At 42.5% G+C, this 21,276-nt stretch overlaps 1 protein-coding gene across 1 annotated transcript in view; it reads right to left on the bottom strand.

The window, feature by feature from the left end:
* The window catches only part of LOC310770629 (two pore channel protein 2-like), a gene marked incomplete at both ends in the record, with an annotated part of 51,436 nt that extends 33,342 nt beyond the window's left edge, over nucleotides 1–18,094 (bottom strand). Inside the window, 16 exons of the mRNA XM_083663373.1 lie at nucleotides 175–281; nucleotides 437–553; nucleotides 2,022–2,199; nucleotides 5,741–5,817; nucleotides 6,500–6,555; nucleotides 8,964–9,032; nucleotides 9,722–9,847; nucleotides 11,051–11,218; nucleotides 12,070–12,208; nucleotides 12,318–12,488; nucleotides 13,178–13,379; nucleotides 13,612–13,741; nucleotides 16,456–16,545; nucleotides 16,787–16,978; nucleotides 17,911–17,992; nucleotides 18,089–18,094. Coding sequence (XP_083519499.1) covers nucleotides 175–281; nucleotides 437–553; nucleotides 2,022–2,199; nucleotides 5,741–5,817; nucleotides 6,500–6,555; nucleotides 8,964–9,032; nucleotides 9,722–9,847; nucleotides 11,051–11,218; nucleotides 12,070–12,208; nucleotides 12,318–12,488; nucleotides 13,178–13,379; nucleotides 13,612–13,741; nucleotides 16,456–16,545; nucleotides 16,787–16,978; nucleotides 17,911–17,992; nucleotides 18,089–18,094 — 1,910 coding nt within the window. The remainder of the gene's footprint in view (nucleotides 1–174; nucleotides 282–436; nucleotides 554–2,021; nucleotides 2,200–5,740; nucleotides 5,818–6,499; nucleotides 6,556–8,963; nucleotides 9,033–9,721; nucleotides 9,848–11,050; nucleotides 11,219–12,069; nucleotides 12,209–12,317; nucleotides 12,489–13,177; nucleotides 13,380–13,611; nucleotides 13,742–16,455; nucleotides 16,546–16,786; nucleotides 16,979–17,910; nucleotides 17,993–18,088) is intronic.
* Between the last annotated feature and the right edge of the window lie 3,182 nt (nucleotides 18,095–21,276).

Raw genomic sequence — 21,276 nt, 5'->3', positions numbered from 1 at the left:
TGTGTGCGTGCGTGTGCGTGTGTGTGCGTGTGTGTGTGTGTGTGTGTGCGTGCGTGCGTGCGTGTGTGTGTGCGTGTGTGCGTGCGTGTGTGTGCGTGCGTGCGTGTGTGTGCGTGTGTGTGTGTGTGTGTGTGTGTGTGCGTGCGTGCGTGCGTGTGTGTGCGTGTCAGATACCTGCCGATCTCAGGCAGTGTCCTCTTGATGCACTTCAGCGTCTTCTTCATCAGGGAGGAGTTTTGCAGGAGGAAGAATGGCCGGATGAGTCTCCGCACTCTCACTTTCTGATCGGTACAATTGAGAGGTCACAGTTTCATACATTTTAGGATCAACTTTAGGAATGGACTCCATATTTTATAATTGCTCTTAACTTATTTGATGTATTTCATCCTCTCTCATGCTTTATGTTCACGGTGTCCCGCATCACACACAGCCTCACCTCGTCACACACCATGCTGACGGATAACACCCAGTCCATGACGGAGGCCGAGATGATGACAGTGTAGCCGATCAGCCACTTGTTCTTCCTGAACTCCTCCCAGCCAATCAGATAGCTCTGAGGACAAACACAGATGCGGTGAGGTTCTAGTTCAAAATAGAGAAACAATTAGGACTACACAATAATGACCTGTGCCAAGTTGCATAGTCTTAATTCATCTGATAGGTTGGTCTGAGGAGGAAGCTATACCTTCACCCTTGAGTGCTGCCCAGTACAGTTTGATAATGGTGGCCAGTGGTCGGGCATGGATGAAGTATCAGTGTACTTTGCTCAGAGTTGGCGAGGAAGGGGCCACTATTTCTTAGGCAGAGGTGAACAGCAACTGATAATGCATTAAGCCCAGCAATGTCCTACTTGCACTGTTTTAGTACTGTAAATACCACTGTTTTAGTACTGTAAATACCACTGTTTTAGCACTGTAAATACCACTGTTTTAGTACTGTAAATAGGAATACACAGAAAGTGTTTGTAGGCTCCGGAAACTTTCACTTCCATCAAGACAGGCAGGAAACATGGCAGGCAATCCATCAAAGTTATCAGTTTGAACTTCGAGGTAATACAAATCTAAGTATATTCAAATCTACAATCAACTCTACTTAAGAGGAGGGGGCAATATCTACTATAGTTTGTTCATGGTTCATTCAAAAGTAAATTTTTTAACAACAGTTGACCGTACGATCGCTAACGTAACCAGTTAAACCAGTTAACCAGACACCCAGCTAAACAGGTGGAACGCTTCCAAGTTGAAGCAACAAGAAGATGTCATGCTGGTTTTATATGTCTTCTGAAATCATGTGACCGTGGCATAATATCATTTGATACCAACATTTAGAAAACTGCTATTGAGCGTTGACTGAAAGTGTTGGTCAAAGTGATACATTATTAAATGTAAGTCACCAAACTATCAGCTCAGACGGAACACTTGTCCTGAATGTGTGTTTAAAAAAAAATAGCGTTCACATAGAGAGGCAAAGTGACCGCCTACTTCCTGCTTCAGCACTGTACCAGGGATTTTCCTCCGCCATTTATTTTCCCATAGACATTTCGTAAAATGCTTATAAAAAATGTTTTACTTGTTCAAACCAAACGGTTCAGATCTATTTAGAAACAGGAGAGACCACATAACATTTCACTCGGACCAAAACGTAAAAGAATTGCCGATTTAAAGAAAATATTCTTTCGATGTAGTTTTTTTAAGTTTTGGTCAGAGTGAAACGTTCTATGGTCTCTCCCAACTCTAAATATAGCTGAACCATTTGGCTTGACGAAGTAAAACTATTTTTATAAGCATTTTTTCAAAATGTCTATGGGGAAATAAATGGCGGATGAAAATCTCTGGTACAGTGCTGAAGCAGGAAGTAGGCGGTCACTTTGCCTCTCTATAAAGTTCTGCCAATCGATCCTTGCTCTCCACAAGAGCAAATTTAGACTGACTGAAGCAAAGGTCTGGCAGGTGAAAGGGAATTGGATCTGGAGGCCCACCTTGGCAGCGAGGTCGAGGGAGAAGATGAGGAGGCAGACTAACCTTGACAGCGAGGTCGAGGGAGAAGATGAGGAGGCAGACTATCTCGATGCTCTCCGTGAGGCCACAGGGAGGCTGCCAGCGCGGCGCCACCAGCCGCAGGTCCGAGGACAACGACATGGACGACGGCCGCTCCACGAACGCCAGCGCCAACACCACCGCTATGGTCAGACCCAGGCCCCTGGGGACAGTGGGCGGGGAGACAGCGATGGGATGGACATCGGAACATACCGTATTCTTTCTGAGTGACACTCAACTTGATGCGGAAACTACCGTAAATTCCGGACTATAAGCCGCTGCTTTTTTCCCGTTTTTTGGCCTTTTTTGGCCCCTGCGGCTTAAATAACGGTGCGTCTTATCTATGGATTTTTTCCCAAAAAAAAAAAAAATCTCTCTTTTTTAGCACTCTTTCTAACTATAAATCCACTTCTGTTTTAATTTCCTCTCTTGCCCTCTTTTAACAACATAACATAACATAACATAACATAACACAACACAGGTAAGCAGAAAGAAAAAGACGAAAGAAAGAAAGAAGCAATCACCGCCATGAATGAGGAAATGACTCACCTGCTGGAGGCTGGAGATTCACGGCTTGGGCTAAACTTTTACTCCGTGAAACACTATCGATTAAGTCCGACATCGCTCAGAGGTTTGAGCAGCTTGAAAACAAGTTTGAAAACGTGCAGAAGTCCATCCACTCACTCACTAAAGAAAATAATGCAACCGTGAACAGAGTTTCTAAAAAAAGCGCATCAGCGCACTGGAGGACAAAAACAACACAGTGAGTCCGAAAGTGGATAAAATGCAAAAACATCGAAACGCTGCACACGCAGGTTGATGACTTAATCAGCAGGAGTAAAATAAATAACATTCGCCTGATCAATGTAAAAGAGGGAGCTGAGATTGGTGACATGGACGCTTTCGTGGCAAAATCCTGTGTTACATCCTGGACCTGAAGGAAGGCGAGAAACCACCAGAGGTGGACAGGGCACACCGGGCGCCTCGGCCACGTCCAGACCCCGGCCTGCCACCGAGGGCCATCTTCATCTGCCTACTCCGCTGGCCCGACCGTCAACTCATCCTCCAGGCTGCGGGGAAGAAGCCCCTCACCTGGGAGGGTACGCGCTTTTTCGTCCGGCAGGACCTCTCCGCGTTGGTGCAACAGAAACGCGCAACATACAACAGCATCATCGAGTCAATGGATATCGCTTTGGCGTACTGTACCCAGCGAGACTCGTCATAACCATTGCTGGACAGCGGCGGAACAAGAGCTCAAAGTGAAACTGCCGAATATCTTTTGAGTTGGACTGGTCAATAGTACTGTGAGTAACTAAAATAAAAAAATAAAAAACGGAATTCTCTCTTCTTTAGCACTCTTTCTAACTATAAATCCACTTCTGTTTTAATTTCCTCTCTTGCCCTCTTTTCACCACACCGCGGACACTGTGTGCACTGTAAAAAAAACAAAAAATACCACAATGTGTGATTTTGTCTGGGGATTAGTGACCTGACTTTTGTTTTGTTGAAATGTTAATAAATGGGAGCTTCCCCAAACAGCCATCTCTTTCCCGACAATCCCCTCTGTGCACGAAGCCTTACATATGGTAATTAAACATCAAAACACCCGCGGCTTATAGACCGGTGCGGCTTATAGAAGAAAAAAATAGTCACCTTTGAAGGTGCGCCTTATAGACCGGTGCGCCTTATAGTCCGGAATTTACGGTAGTCAAAGAGCAGGTTTAGATTTGACTTGCACACATTAACTGCTGGTTATGTGTAAATACGGTCTTTAATGCAAATGAAAAAGTTTTAATGGGGTTGATATCATTCTTCAAAGTTAGTTTAACCTTCTCCTTCTTTTTAAGACTTCACAACTTCATGAATGGTCAATTATGTTAGTAATTGGGAGTAGTATTGTAAATTGAGGCATGAGGAATGCGAGATTCGTTCTCAACTGCAGGATGTGTTCCATTAAGGACATGATTAAATATCCTACAATCAGCAAATAACTATCATAAATCATTTGTGATTTACAGTATATACTAAAGACACAGCTGCGGTACTTTCAATGTGCACGCACGCACGCACGCACGCGCACACACACACACACACACACACACACACACACACACACACACACACACACACACACACACACACAGACACACACACACACACACACAGCGTTATTCAGATAGAACTCAAGCATAAGTGACTTCAAAAAGGATTATGGTAAAGATTACAGGGGATTTAAAAGACAAATCTTCGTACACTGTTAGGGCCTGTGTCCACCTAGCTTCTTTTTCCGACGTTAAAAGCTGGGAGTGCGCTGGGGAACGCTGATCCCAGCGCACAATATACAAGGAAGCAGTCTGCAAGTAACGTTAGTTCAGCTTGATAGCTGACAGCTAGCAAGCTAACAACACAGGTAGGCTACGCTATTAAAAGCAGTAAGCACAACACTCACCAGAAATATTAAGTGTCTAGCCGATCTGCTCCCACAATTGAGCCGTTCTGTCTCTGTTGCGATAGTTTTTCCATATGATTAGTTACCAGAAAAGGAGCAGCCCACACCAGCGTCTTTCTGAAAAGTTAAAATATTTTCAGCTGGAAGCGCTGGGAGTCGGCGCACAAAAACGCCGAAAAAAGACGCTGGGCGCTCTGCACTTTCTCTACACGTCCGTGTGCGCTCGCATACGCTCTCCTCCCATTGGAAACAATTGAAAATAGACGCTGGACCTGAGGAAAAGACGCCAGGTGGACACAGGCCCTTATACTGCATTAACAGTCTGCAATGTTATATCTACTGTATTATACTTTGATGTTCATGTGCATTCTAGCAGTAACTGTGACCACTTACCCTCAACCTGCCTCATAACCAGTGTTGGGTGTAACTCATTACAAAAGTAACATATTACATGTAATATATTACTTTTAGCAGTAACTCAGTAATATAACTTATTACTTATAGGATTTCAGTAATATTATACCAGTTACTTTGTCAAGTAACTCAAGTTACAAATTGAGTTACATTTGATTAAATCAAAGCACATATTTAAAAAAGACACAATCATTTCCTAATCAAACTGTGTGTTTTTATGCAAATAACCACTATAGATGACAATAAGAAAGGAAAATAATAACATTTAGAATTTTGGACTGTTTACATTGATTTCAAGGTGGTTGAAATTATTTTTCAGGATGGTTCCGGGGCGGCGATGTCATTCTGCTGCTGCTGTTATTTTGGTGAAAGTAATGCAAAAGTAGTGTAATAGGTAATGAGTTACTCTACACAGAAAGTAATATTGTAAAGTAACTTATTACTTTCAAATGAAAGTAACTAGTAATATGTAGTATATTACATTTTGAAAGTAACTTGCCCAACACTGCTCATAACTACTTCAGTTAGTGATATCCTACATTTCCCAGAATGCATTTCGACAACCCCCAGGGAAGGGGCGTGAACGTGTTGCAGTCTTGGAATTCCAATGGGTGGGGAGTTTACTGTACTCAGCAGCTGGTGTAGTAAAACATATATTATGGTCATTTTGTGATATGGGGCAGGAAAAATCAGACTTATTTCACTTTTAAACCCAGTACAATTTAATAAACAACACCACCCCTGCCCCCTGGCCGCCTGAGCAGTTGTTAGAAATTGTGAACCACGGCACAGAGAAGCTAGAGGCTAACAGAGAGAAATGAGTAGAATGACTGCAACTTACCACTGGAATATCTTTGAGTAGTACCACCGATACAGACGCAGCGATCTGGCATCGACCCGGTGGTTGATCGACCGATACTGTACAAGTTCAACAAAAAACAGCACAGAGTACAAGTCTGTTTAGATATTATGATTATGATTGTTATGATCGGCACCGTATATATTTGACCCATTGACGTGCCTAACCCCAGTCAAAACATTATATTATGTCATGTGTGCAGTGTTGGGGGTAACTCATTACAAAAGTAACATATTACATGTAATATATTACTTTTAGCAGTAACTCAGTAATATAACTTATTACCAATAGGATTGCAGTAATTTATACCAGTTACTTTGTCAAGTAACACAAGTTACAAATTGAGTTACTTTTTTTTTTATATATATATATCAAAGCACATATTTAAATAAAGATATAATAATTTCCTCATCAAATTGTGTGGTTTTTATGCAAATAACCACTTAGATGACAATAACAAAGGAAAACAATAACATTTAGAATTTTGTACAGTTTACACCGACTTCAAGATGGTTGAAATTATTTTTCAGCATGTTTCCGAGGCGGGGATGTCATTCTGCTACTGCTGTTATTTTGGTGAAAGTAATGCAAAAGTAGAGTAATAAATAAGTCTACACAGACAGTAATATTGTAAAGTATAACATATTACTTTCAAATGAAAGTAACTAGTAATATGTAGTATCTTACATTTTGAAAGTAACTTGCCCAACACTGCATGTGTGCGTCTGGTCATGCCTTTACCTGTATGGCATCTTCAATGAATATGACCGCTTGCTGGATGTAGAGGGACTCGTCATCTGTGAGAAACAGTTTGAGAAGCATGACCATCTCCAACATCACCAACAAATACTGTCAGACAAACAGTCCAGGCCAGAGCTGCTGCAGCGCGGAGATGTTTGTCCCTAGAACTGGTTGGATCAGGACCTGAGAAGATCAAGTTTCTTGGGGCTATTTAGGAGAGCTTAAAGACAAGCCGGGGTCTAAACTACAGCTACAAAATAAATAAATAAACATCTGGAAGGGTTGAAGTCCACTCAACTCCAAGGGAAAGCAAAGCTACTCTTATGAATAAAGAACTATACTCATATAATCAAAATGAATAGAATACTATGCTAACATCACAGGAAACTTGAAAGCTTCAAAATATCATCGAGCATAATGGAGTAAAGCAAATATACATAAGAAATACCATACTATAAGGCTACCATAAGCTCATTATTAAGTACCATGGACAAAATACAAGTCCCTATATTGTGGGAATATTATAATGTACTATAACACAAGTGGCCACTGAATGGCTTGTTGTTTTAAGCATAAAACCAATATAATGTGATACTTCATTGATATTGGTAGTTAAATAAGCTCTATAATAATTTTTATATATAATATAAAAATATTACTCTCCCCTCCCTCCACAGAGAGCTCAGAGAGTCAGAGTTTGGAGCTGGCTGGGATTCAGTGTGTTGCTCAAGGGCACTTCAGTAAGGGAGTGTTGTCAACATGGGGATTTGAACCCTTGTCTTTTCAAGTCTCTCTAAGCACACATATACAATGTCTGCTGATTAACCAATCCCTATAGAAGGCTTAAAATCAAATGTATAGCACAGTTCATACAACAGTGTAGCCCAAAGCACTTTAGAAGAAGGAGCTTAGGAGCCTACAGCGAGGAGGACAGTGGTGTAGTCCCAATGTAACGCGTGGGAACGGCGTTCCGATACTTCTCCAAGGGGTGTTTTGTGTGTGTCAGTGTGTGTGCATGTCGAGCCAATAAAACGAGTGAAACTTGACAACGTTGTCATTCGTCCTATATTTAAGGTGGCCTGAATTATTCACACAGCATCAACTCGCAGCTTGAAGAGAGAAGGAAACATTCCACCTTAACTATATTTAAGGTGGGCTGAATGATTCACACAGCATCAACTCACGGCTTGAAGAGAGAAGGAAACATTCCACCTTAACTATATTTAAGGTGGCCTGAATTATTCACACAGCATCAACTCGCAGCTTGAAGAGAGAAGGAAACATTCCACCTTAACTATATTTAAGGTGGGCTGAATTATTCACACAGCATCAACTCGCGGCTTGAAGAGAGAAGGAAACATTCCACCTTAACTATATTTAAGGTGGGCTGAATTATTCACACAGCATCAACTCGTGGCTTGAAGGAAAAGGAAACATTCCACCTTAACTAGCTACAGCGCGGGGGAAACCTCAGTTTAATAAAAGCTATACTGAAACATACTGGCTTTTTCAGCATCAAAATATTTTTTTTTCCACCAGTACCTCACTATAACAAGTAAAGATGAAAAAGGCAGCCAAACATCCTTTAATTTTTCGGACCAGCTGCTAAAAAGGTACGTTTACAAGCATGAAGAAACAATGTTAAAAGCGTGTTTCTTTTCAACGCGGTTGAATCAAAAGTTAGCGTTAATCACCCCATTGCAATTTGCATCGCCAGATGCCAGTTGTGCAACTTGTGTGATCGCTGGTTGAGAGATTGTTTAGCTGTTTGTGTTGATAACTGAGTCTGCTCTGCTGTGCCCATATACATATTTTAGTTTCAGAGCTGCAAATGTCACGGGCTTCTGCAGTGTTTATAGAGCACACAAGTTAGTCGTGTGTCAGTGACAGTGGTTTGCAGCACTTGAGGAATCCGTGAGTTTGCTCATTTAATTCGTTGATATAAGCGATTGCCCCCCGAACGATTAATTAATGAATAGGCTGCGTGAACGTTAGCGTGTGTGCGTGCGGGGGGGGGGGGGCGCTTTGTTGGGACCTGTGCGTGTGCAGGTGTTCCCCATATAGGTGCGTTCCCCCACTTCTCTAGATAGCACTACACCTCTGACACACACACACACACACACACAGAGAGAAAGAAAATTCAACATTATGTATTAAGAGCTGACCTGGGGTCAGCTCAGGGAATGTACGGTTTCATGATGAATGTCACCTCACTGTATCCCTTGTGCCATAACTATGCCAGAGGTCGCGTTGTCAGAGTGTCTCAGAGAGGTCTATGGAAGCTCTGACTTACCAGATAACCTGTTGCCTAACTCCTAATGTCAGCACATTCTCTACTATGTCCTCGGAAGATACGTAAGACACTGGTCCAATCTGACACACACACACACACACTCGCACACGCACACGCACGCGCACACACACACACACACACACACACACACACACACACACACACACACACCTGTTGTCCTCCATAGCAGGTGCAGGTACAGATGGCTCCCAGGTATTCCTTCTGCCACTGATTTCCCACCTGGTACATTTTGCCGTCGTCGTAACACGTGGACTCATCTGGAGGACATGCATCAAAGACACAATATTGCATCAAGATGAATAATGCTGGAGTACACAAACCAATTTGAGATCATTAAGGAACCATAACAAACGAAAGACACGTTAACAGTAACACTTGTGATACAGGATGAGTGTGAACCACCAGCGTGTGTATCTATTTGTTTCTGAACTTTGTGTCCATCAAAACGGATGGAAATCTGCCGGAGACGGGGGCGTCATCAGCGCTGCCTGACAACAATGGACAGCTGTCATTGAAAATGAATTGAAATGTGTGTGTGTGTGTGTGTGTGTGATAATTGCTAGGCAATAATAATATATGATAATAAGTTGATTATTTAACGTGCTTACATGAACCATATTGTGATATACAGTATATTGATATCGAGAAAGATCCTTATGATTATCGTGATATTGATTTCAATTGTATCGCCCAGCCCCAGTATACCCTATTTGTCCTGTTCTCTCCCTTCTCTCTCTAACATAAGATTGTTTATTAATAGTGCTTAGCTAGACCTAGCTAGTCATATTCTCTGTAAAGCCCTCCGAGACATGCTTGTTGTGAAGTAGGGCTTAAAATAGACTTGACTTGTGTGTGTGTGTGTGTGTGTGTGTGTGTGTGTGCGCGTACGTGTACCAGTCTTGACTTACGTGGCTCGCATTTGAATTCTCCCTTGCCATTACCCAGGCAGGTGCAGCTCATCATGTGACCGTTCTCCGCGTGGCGATCCCATTTCTCGCCGATACGGTAGTTGTTGCCATTGTCATGGCACCACTCTGAAGGAGGGAGGAAGAAGAAAAAGAGACAGAGAGAGAGAGAGAGAGGATCAAGGGAGTGTGGGGAGAGAAGGGTGAAAGAGGAGTAGATAATGATGTAAGGGGAGAAGATATTATTTAATGAGAGCGTCCCCCAAACCTAAATTCTGTTTCAAACGTTTCCCGTTCCCACTGAGGAGAAAGACTCACATCATAGTCACACACAGAATGTGACACAAGGTACTGTAATGAACATTCCCATTCTGCAACACACATTTCTATCCACATATTTTAACATCACATCCTCCACAATGAACCTACATTCGCAAAATCACTCCTGATGTGGAGGAGAGAGTACATTAGTTCCCAGTGGAATAGAACCCATCGCGCACGTACACGCACACATACCCAGTCCATGCGATTACCTTGAATATATGACTTTCATATTCAATTGCTCGTCTCAGTTTTTGGTATCGTCAGGTTATCGATATGGACAATACAAAAAACAGACCGAGGCTGGCCAGTTAGCTTAGCTTAGCTAGCAGCTATCCCCTCTTACTGCAATGTTTTCACTGCTGCTTACAAACATGGCAGAGAGGCTAACATGGGCAGACCACAGGCAGAATATATTGAGTTTCCATACAGTAGCCTATATGATATACAGGGTATGGAAATCACCATACCGATATTATGAATAATATATATAAAATAATGTATAGAACTATATCATTGCACATTATAGTATATCCGATACAAAAATAGAGAGCAATTTACTGTAAATTAACAATTTAATTATTGCCTGCCAAGGCTGCCCATGCTCAGATTATATTACTGTGTTGCTCAGCATAGAATATTACAGTCCATGTTCTATGCAGTTTTGCACTATAGTGAAGGAATTTATAAAATGCAATAAGTATCAATCAAAAAAGCTTTTTAATTAGATACAATTTTGGTTCTCCTGATCCATATAAGACCTATCAGCACCAGGATGTAGATGTTCAGATGCTTTGTCCATATACTATTGCCAGATCGGGGGGTCCACCATGCTAATGCACATGCTTCCATTCCTCACTTTCAGCCCAATCAATGAAATTATACAAAATCTGAGACATATTCATTCCTCCACTTTATATAAATTCCTCAAGTAAATCACATAGAATCATTGGACTTCTATGGTGTGTCTGCAAAGCATGCTGGGATGGGGTTAGTAAAGCTGCCACTCACTGGATGAATCACACCTAAAATGGCCGCTGCCCAGGCCCAGGCAGCGGCACCACAGCTTGAAGCCCGTGTCAGACATGCGCTCCCACTCGGAGCCCACCTCGTGGTAGGTGTGTGTGAACGTGTCGTAGCACACGTCGCGGTTGCCAGACATGGGGAGGTCACCTGGGACTACGGGGGTGGAAGGAAGAAAAAAACTCTGTTTACAAATGTATCCATTCCATGTGCTTTACCGTGGCCTGACTTGTTCTTCCTGCCACCGAGGGAGAGAGAACATAGTCGGGAATTAGTTTTATTTGCCCCAAATAATCACAGTAAATTCAATAGAGCTCAACAGTCACGTGACTGTCCGTGACGTTTCCAGCCCCGGAAGTAAGTTCCCCCATTCATTTTCTCCATAGATATTTGAAAAAGAAAATCCTTATATGATGAGTTTTAAGGCTGGAACCAAGCCAACCCGTGACTTACTGTATCTTGAGTGACCATAAAACATTTCAGTTGGAGCAAAAACCAAAAATGGCAAAGGCGGAAAAAATAAAATGGTCGTCTCTCCCCTCTCCCAAACTCGTTCTATAAGGATTTTTCTGAATGGCTAATGGAGAAAATGAATGGGGGAATTCACTTCCGGGGCAAAGAATGTCACGTGACTGTTCAGCTCTATACAACTATCAATGCAATGGCTATAAATGTAACACTACGCAATCAGCATTATAATTAGCGCAATATACTGTAAATGCCATGTATTATTATTATTATTATTTATAGTAACATTAGACAAGCAACTAACTTTGCTGTAGCTAAAGCATTTACTATAGATAAATGCATATCAAACTCAAGCTTTACGAATTGGCCTGTATAATAAACAAAATGGAGGACATTACAGCCACAGATAGAACTAATCTAATCAAAATGAGAATGAAGCACTGTTCAGCGTGCTTTGCTTCCATGTCGAACACGGTGAAATAGAAGAGAAATCATCTCAGCGTGCGCTTGGTCTTTGTCAGTGTGGACTACTTCTTTACCAGCATTGCCAGCGGTGATAACTTCCTCCAGAACCTTCTCTTTAGCCCCGCCCCTCATGGCCTCTACTATCACATTATAGGACGCTCCAGATGTCAGTCCAATCAATGTGGCACTGGTGGACGTGCCAGGAAGACGAATCTATATGGAAAGGGTAGAGAAAGTGATTAGAATGTGTGTGTCCACGTGCGATTACGTGTGTGTGTGTGTGTGTGTGCATGCGCGTGTGCGTGCGTGTATGCGTGTGTACCTGGAAGTCCCTCTCCTCCAGGTGTGTGATTGGGTTACAGGACACCACATATTCGGAGCTGTGAGGGATTGGTTGCCAGGAGATGGTTGTGATCGTCTGCGCTTCTTGTGGCAGCTCTGTCTCATTGTCGGGGAAACCAAAGGGCAGACCCGGCAGAAGACCCTCGCTCACCTGCAGGACCAAACACACAGTGAGCAGGGCTGTAGTGGGAGAAAAGGCTATGTCATGCCCTTGGCAAAAAAAAAGTGGATAAAACTATAAACTTCAGTCACCCACGAGACTAGATACAGTAGATGAGACGAGAAAACTGAAACCGAATCATATCCCTATAAATAATGTAAATATAATTTTATTATTATCATCACAACCTCTAACAGAGAGGAACCACGTTCTCCAGGAATGGTACCAATAACCATTCTCATTCAAATATCTTGAGGTGAGAGGTCAAGGGACCCCTTTGAAAATGGCCATGCCAGTTTTTCCCTCGCCAAAATTTAGCCCGACTTTGGAGCGTTATTTAGCCTCCTTCCTGACAAGCTTGAAGCTAACATGACATGGTTGCTGCTACCAATAAATGCGCTAGGTGTTCTAGTTTAATATGCTAAGAATAGCTTCACTCTAGCCTAAAGAAAAATCCTGCTAGGACCAAGGACATCTACGTTTAAAATATGTGCATTTTCCATCATAAAATGGCGAGTAACCGCTATGCTGTATTTAAAAAGGTACGTAAACGGTGTGTACGCCCCACTACAGCCCTGAGTATAAGGACAGGACAATTATAACATTGTAGTTTGTTCAATATAATAATTGAATACAGTATTAAACAATAGCATAAAGTACATGACAGAACTCTCACTCACCCTGACCAAAGGTACTCCATTTCCATCTTGGCCTGTAAGAGGGATGTAGATCAGGGGGTCTCTTGCAGTGGGTCTCTGGCCCTCTTTGGGCCCGCTATTGATTCCGTTATTAGGGCCCAGGTTCTGGTACTCGGTGTAGATGTGCTGGCCCGGTTGGTTCTGGCCACCGGTGCCAGCCAAATGGACATGGTTGGAGTTGAAACTGGATATAGGAAGACATGCAAGGAAGGGTGGGAGCGAGAGGGGAGGGAGAGGTAGAGGGGAGGGAGGAATGGAGAAAGGGAGGGAGAACAACACAGATGATTGCAAAACTCAAGAAGCAGAATAAAACGTGAGGACTATTCAAATGCTTAGCAAGAATAGCTGCTTCTGGACATGCATTGTTCTGCCTAATGAATAATAGCAGCAGTCAGGATGATTGTGCCTGGTCTCACCTCTTGTCATCGAAGGGCTCTGGCACATCCAGGATGTCGGTGCTGGGTCGGTGAGGGACAGGAAGCTCGGGGACCAACAGCTGGTGATCTGGAAGTGACTCTGATTGGACGAGAGACAGAAGTGTGCTGGCTGTAAGAAGCAGGCAGGGCAAAGCAAAAGGTACAGATCCGCTAGCACTCGTAGCATGTTTGTACAGTGCTCCTATTCACCTTATGTTCCAACACAGGGGTCAGCCAGTTACTTCCTATTGTGTTGACACTTCCTGTGACAGGACCAGTGATGGGCAAGTTACTTTCAAAATGTAATATACTACATATTACTAGTTACTTTCATTTGAAAGTAATAAGTTACTTTACAATATTACTTTCTGTGTAGAGTAACTCGTTACTTATTACACTACTTTTGCATTACTTTTACCAAAACAACAGCAGCAGCAGAATGACATCGCTGCCCCGGCCGGAAGCATCCTGAAAAATGATTTCAACCACCTTGAAGTCAGTGTAAACAATCCAAAATTCTAACTGTTATTCTTTTCCTTTGTTATTGTCATCTATAGTGGTTATTTGCATAAAAACAAACAGTTTGATTAGGAAACGATTGTATCTTTTTTTAAATATGTGCTTTGATTTAATAAAATGTAACTCAATTTGTAACTTGAGTTACTTGATAAAGTAACTGGTATAATATTACTGAAATCCTATAAGTAATAAGTTATATTACTGAGTTACTGCTAAAAGTAATATATTACATGTAATATGTTACTTTTGTAATGAGTTACCCCCAACACTGGACAGGACAGTACTAGTGAGCAGGTAAAACAGATGGTGTTTTGAACAGGAAGTCATAACACAACTGGGTCAAGTGGGCGGGGCTACATAAGGTGAATATGATCACAGGAAACTCATGAAACCTGTCCATCTCTGACACTGCAGTACACAGGGAAATAATGCACAGCTCGGCAAGTTTTAGTGCTGTGTTGTAAATCAATGAAGTCTTATCTTTAACCTTTATTTAACCAGGTAAGTCATTAACTCATTGAATGCCAATGACGACAGCTGTCGTCAATTCAAATACTGACGTAGAGTGCCAATGACGACGGTTGTCTGTGTGTGTGCACGCAGAGCAGCACACACACAACACCCAGACAGACCCAGGCAGCAGGACAGGATTGACAAACGCAAGCCAGAATATCCGATACCCACCAGCAGCAAATCAAAACCAGCAAGAAGCTGCAACCAGCAGCGCACGCAGGGGCCAGCGCTGCTGGTTGTAGCTAAAAATATTATTCTGCCAAACAAAATTCCCTGGCCTAAACTGTTTTATTGAAGGAAATTATTTTTGAGGTGTGACTACATTAGAAAAGATTAGCTTCAGAGTCAGTGATGTGCTTGAAATGATTAATTTCACAAAAGGCCAATTATCTCAGCTTCTAGAAAAAAATTGCTATTTTTGGATGAATCAAGCTATCTTCTCCGGCTCATAACTAAAGAACGGAAAATGGGATCAATAAACTTTTTTTTGCAGATGATAGAATAGAGTCTCATCGTTCTTTGTGCGTGTTCAGTGTTTACATAGTAATATCACACAATATTCTGTGGGCCTCGAGAAATCACTGAAAACGCTCTGAAACTCTGGCACTGGGAGCGTCCGTTCTCCAAAAGTGGCTGGCACTCAATGAGTTAAGAACAAATTCTTATTTACAATGGCGACCTGGCCTTCTTCAGCCACACACTGCACACACCAGCAGTGTGTCTGCGGTCCATTTTGACTCCTGAACCCTTTGCTTTAGAAACCAAGCAAGAAACCATTGTAAAGTTGCCCATGACTGCTGACTTGAGATCATCTTTCCTTACAACAAATACTAACGTCAACCTTTGGTAAGGAAAAAATATAAGCAACCATCAGATTTTTTTCTTTAGGCACAGCAGTTACAGAAGGAAGCCAGCAGGGTGCAGCATAGCTCTAAAACGGCAGGAGATTTGTAATTTCCCTTTTTTCCCTTTTTCTTTATCTATTATCTTTATCTACCATTCCAGCTGAAAGGAACTCATATACAGTATATTGTTAAACAGTATTGTTGCATTGGATGCCCAAGGTAAGACTAAATAGTGATATTAATAAATGAGTCTGCATGTAAATGTAGTTATAGTTACTCTGAATGAGGGCTTTGTTAACAGAAATATGTATTGCTGTGGGCTAAGGCCTTTGATGTTTATGAGAACGATCTAAACAGGGGGGGAAGCTCACAGACGCCGCCTGCAGGAGTAATGCATCATTACAGTCAGATAATTCAATAACATACACTGACAATCCAGCACATTCAGACACAATAAGATAAGATTACAATTAAGCTCCAAATTGCAATTCCTGACAAGGTCTCTCTGACATAGATTTCAGAATCAGCTTTATTGGCCAAGTACAAGGAATTTGACTATGATTTTAATTTTGATTTGATGTATACATCAGACTCTTGAGCTACTTCTGCTCTCACTCAGAATGTCAAAATATAAGCGATGTGATGTATAGTTTTTGAGACTCATGCTAGTTAACTGCGGCGCTTCCGGTGGATTTGCGGTGTCGTGACGTCACGCTGGATGATTCCTCGTACTGTATTAAAAAAAAATCTTTGCAATGTAAATGTGTAATGAAAATGTGCTCATCATTAGTGACCTTGTCTCTCCAGAATGACATTTTTTAGAAAGTGTATAACTTTTTGTTTATCATATAGTGGCAATGTAAGCTTTCAGTAAAAATATAAAAGGGGCACATTTGGAGAGGTTTCTACAGTCCATTAACGATGATATCTAGAACTCTTGTATCAGGTGGAAGGTGGGTGCACTTACGGGTTCTGGCCTTGCCCACTAGAGGTGTGCTTCTCAATGCATTCTGCAGGGCAACAATCTTAATGACATATTCTGTTCCTGGTTTCAGACCTATGACCAAACACAACAAACACAATCTTAATGACGTATTCTGTTCCTGGTTTCAGACCTATGACCAAACACAACAAACACAAAATGAAAAGATTAAATAAAACAAACTACAAAGACGTCTTTTCAGTACAAACTCATCCATTCCGAATATTGACAGTGTATGTATGCATGCATGCATGTATGTATGTACGTACACACATGTATGTACAGAGCTGATGTAAATCTCATGCTCCACACTCACCGTTGATAAAAGCGTAGCTCTGTCCGGCGTGTGGTCGGGGGGTGAGTTCTAGAGGGTAACCCCCTGCCTCCTCATAGGTGACGTAATAGCCAGTGACGCCTGGACTGTGAGACGGCTCCCAGGTGAAGGAGATGCTGCTGGGGGTCAGGGAGGTGAAACGGATGTTGGTGGGAGGGATGACCATCGGTTTGGCTGGAGGAAACAACAAGCAGCCAGTTATTTTTCATAAGAAACATACATACATAGCAAATGTATCCTCTATACACACTCCATCAATTTGGGCAAAAACTATAAAGCAAATAAACGAATTGCTCGGGAAATGACCGTTAGACATCATTAAAGGGATATGCCAACATTTTGGGAGAGTACTCGTGCACTCACCACGCAATGAAATAATAATCCAAAGTTACGGGAAACGGCCATTTTCCAAGTAAATCCATTGCCAGAACTAACGCGGTGGAACCAAAGTTACTTCCGCGTTTGCCTGAGGCACATGCGCTGTGTGCAGTCATCAGTACTTCCTGGTATTTATTTCCTTTGAAAATGACCGTTTCCCGTAACTTTGGATGATTATTTCATTGCGTGGTGAATACACGAGGCACAACATGTACATGTGAGTGTTTCTGGCGCTGTTGGAATGTGTATTTTTGGTGACTGAATGGTGGCAGGCTCGTGTACCGTTTACTACCATTCAGCTGCTAAGCTCACTAGCAGGAGGGGTGAAACCCACTTTCTATCCACATTCTAGTTTTACTATCGGGAATATGGCAAATAGGCCAATCTCCCAAAATGTTGGCATATCCCTTTAAATACGTATCAAAACCAATATTTGGGCAAATGGCAGCTATTACACACGCACGTGTGATCACACAGGGATGTAGACATCTTCTTCCTAATACTAAATAGTACCTACAAGTTAGCACATTTAGGTACTGCCATTTACCCAATCATTGGTTTTGTATAAGTTACATACTGTACGCATTTAATGATGAGTTCACCCAAAGAATTACTGGAATTTATCTACTTTCTAATTTTGCCCCAAATTGATAGAGTGCATATTTTGATGCTGTGGCGTTTGCATCCATTTTTGAGCATGCCAGAGTTGAATGGTTAATGGATATTACCTGTGGTGGCAGTGAGTGTGAACGGGGAGCTGCGTCCATTCCCATTCAGAGTGTAGATGTTGATCTTGTAAGTGGTTCCTGGCTGCAGACCTGAAGAGTGGACACACAGGTTAACGGGGTCAGTGTGCGTGTGCGTGTGCGTGTGTGTGCGTGCGTGCGTGTGTGCGTGTGCGTCCACTTTCATATCCCTAATAATGCACGACCACGGATCTAGGTTGACAATTGAGTAATGTTAGGGAAGTATTCTTATGTGTGCACATGTTTATATATTGATCTATCTTCCTATATTTGCGCACCTGTAATAGTGTAAGAGCGCAGGTCAGTGGTGATGGTCCTGTGAATGGGGGTGTGGCCCGTCGCGGAAGTGGGTGTGACCTCAATCAGGAAGCCAGAGATGGTCTCCGTCTTGGAGCGCCAGGTCAGAGTGATGGAGGAGTCCTTCACGTCGGAGATGCGCACACGGCGAGGGGGACTGATATCTGCAGAAAGAGAAAGGAGAGAGAAGGGTTGGGTGGTGAACGAGAGTGAGAGAGAGAGACATAGAAAGAGTATTGACAAAAGAGGCTTTTTGAACATCAAAAATCTATTGACAGCAACTGTGCACAAGAAAAGAATAATGTAAAAAATGTCATCTCACTGTTTCCATGTATCAAAACATCCATTTTATTTGTCAAACTGGTAACACAATGTTTTTGTTGAAATGCTTAAATGAGAGACTCACTGTCCAGTGTGGTGACCTCTCCTTGGACTGGCCTGCTGGTCAGAGAGTTCTTCAAGGCGTAAACATGCACCTCATAGCTAGTTGCAACCTAACAAGAGGGGAAGAGCAAAGTAAAGAGAGACTCCAGTAAATAAGCTCTTCTCTAGATGCTGGGAACCTAAACTTGACAAACAAGAACATGCTAAAGAACATTGTCAGGACGAGCTCCAAAATCACCGGCTGTAACTTGAATGACCTCTGTCTTCTATATAAGAAGAGGGTTCTTAAGAAGGCTCAGGGTGTCCTGCGTGACCCTCAGCACCCTCTTTACCCTGAGTTCTCCCTCCTTCCTTCTGGGCGCAGGTATAGGATGCCCCGCTGTTGCAGGAACAGATACAGCCATTCTTTTGTTCCTGAGGCTATTCGCTGTCTGAACTGTTGAATTGAATAGTAGCCTACTTCATGCCCCTTTTTCTGTTTTAACTTACATGGTTTCCTGTCCTTTTAATTGTACTGTTTTAAGACATCCCTACTTTTGACTGTTTCATGTCTGTATGTTTTTAAATTACATTTTCTGTTATGCTGCATATGAATTGCCACAGGGGGGATAAATAAAGATTTACTCTACTCTCTACTCTCAGTGTTTATCAATCTCCATGGTGCTGAACGTGTGTGTGTGTGTGTGTGTGTGTGTGTGTGTGTGTGTGTGAGTGTGTGTGTGTGTGTTCTCTACCTGTCTTTTCAGACGTTTGGATTCTGGTTGGTCAAATCTCCCCTCACTATGTCTCTTCCTGCTGCAGGAAGGGGAAGCCGAGGAAAACAGCACAAGAAATGACAAACCACTCTACTGCATTTCTACTTTTTACATTGATGCTGTCCATGTTGTCCATTGCCCACAACCCAAAGATAATGAGTTTACTGTCATAGAGGAGTAAAGAAACCAGAAGATCCTCAGAGGGCTCGACATGTGCTCCTGTGTGTGTGTGTGTGTGTGTGTGTGTGTGTGTGTGTGTGTGTGTGTGTGTGTGTGTGTGTGTGTGTGTGCGTGCGCGCGTTTATCAAAATTAATGGATTTTGTTTTTCAATCAAAATGAATAGAATGTTGCACTATTTCACAAGACCGGTGATGCTGTTGACAAATGTACATTATGATAATCAACAAGTACAGTGAGAAGCACACATTTGGTGTTTTTGGCAACACGTTTACCAGATGTACAATGGAACACGTGTACTCATGAATGTGTTTAGTGGACAGGGTGGTCAGTGTTGAAGGTCACAGATCATGAATGCGTTTAGTGGACAGGGTGGTCAGTGTTGAAGGTCACAGATCATGAATGTGTTTAGTGGACAGGGTGGTCAGTGTTGAAGGTCACAGATCATGAATGTGTTTAGTAGACAGGGTGGTCAGTGTTGAAGGTCACAGATCATGAATGTGTTTAGTGGACAGGGTGGTCAGTGTTGAAGGTCACAGATCATGAATGTGTTTAGTGGACAGGGTGGTCAGTGTTGAAGGTCACAGATCATGAATGTGTTTAGTGGACAGGGTGGTCAGTGTTGAAGGTCACAGATCATGAATGTGTTTAGTGGACAGGGTGGTCAGTGTTGAAGGTCACAGATCATGAATGTGTTTAGTGGACAGGGTGGTCAGTGTTGAAGGTCACAGATCATGAATGTGTTTAGTGGACAGGGTGGTCAGTGTTGAAGGTCACAGATCATGAATGCGTTTAGTGGACAGGGTGGTCAGTGTTGAAGGTCACAGATCATGAATGTGTTTAGTGGACAGGGTGGTCAGTGTTGAAGGTCACAGATCATGAATGTGTTTAGTGGACAGGGTGGTCAGTGTTGAAGGTCACAGATCATGAATGTGTTTAGTGGACAGGGTGGTCAGTGTTGAAGGTCACAGATCATGAATGTGTTTAGTGGACAGGGTGGTCAGTGTTGAAGGTCACAGATCATGAATGTGTTTAGTAGACAGGGTGGTCAGTGTTGAAGGTCACAGATCATGAATGTGTTTAGTGGACAGGGTGGTCAGTGTTGAAGGTCACAGATCATGAATGTGTTTAGTGGACAGGGTGGTCAGTGTTGAAGGTCACAGATCATGAATGTGTTTAGTGGACAGGGTGGTCAGTGTTGAAGGTCACAGATCATGAATGTGTTTAGTGGACAGGGTGGTCAGTGTTGAAGGTCACAGATCATGAATGTGTTTAGTGGACAGGGTGGTCAGTGTTGAAGGTCACAGAAACTCACCTGACCATGTTTGGGTGCGAGAGCTTCTGTAGCAGCCTGATCTCCTGTGCGATGCTGTCTTGGTCGACCTTGTTGTGATACATCTTCACCACCATTATTTTGTGTGTTTCCCTGTGCATGACCTGGAAGTAGAACCCACACACTTTTGGAAAAAGAATTGTTTAAGAACAAACTGATATTGTAAAAGCAAAATCTATCTTTGTTATTGCATCTTTGTTGTGTTTTTGTCACAGTACAATTATGCAATATGTTTTTAATGATGAGTCTCTGTGTTTGTCCTGTGCTGGTCCCTTTCCTCTCTTAATACACTGTGCCTTGATTTGGAACCTATACACTTGTAATCGCATGGACTTGCTATTGAAGAGCACAGATGCAGTCCGTCTTGTGGTCCACCGCTTCTACATCCACATCACATGCAA

This window comes from Poromitra crassiceps (assembly GCF_964638095.1).
Source record: "Poromitra crassiceps genome assembly, contig: HAP1_SCAFFOLD_136, whole genome shotgun sequence".
In the NCBI taxonomy this organism is placed as follows: Eukaryota; Metazoa; Chordata; class Actinopteri; order Beryciformes; family Melamphaidae; genus Poromitra; species Poromitra crassiceps.
Note: the sequence above shows the minus strand (reverse complement) of the source record. Positions and strands in the feature narration are given on the sequence as shown.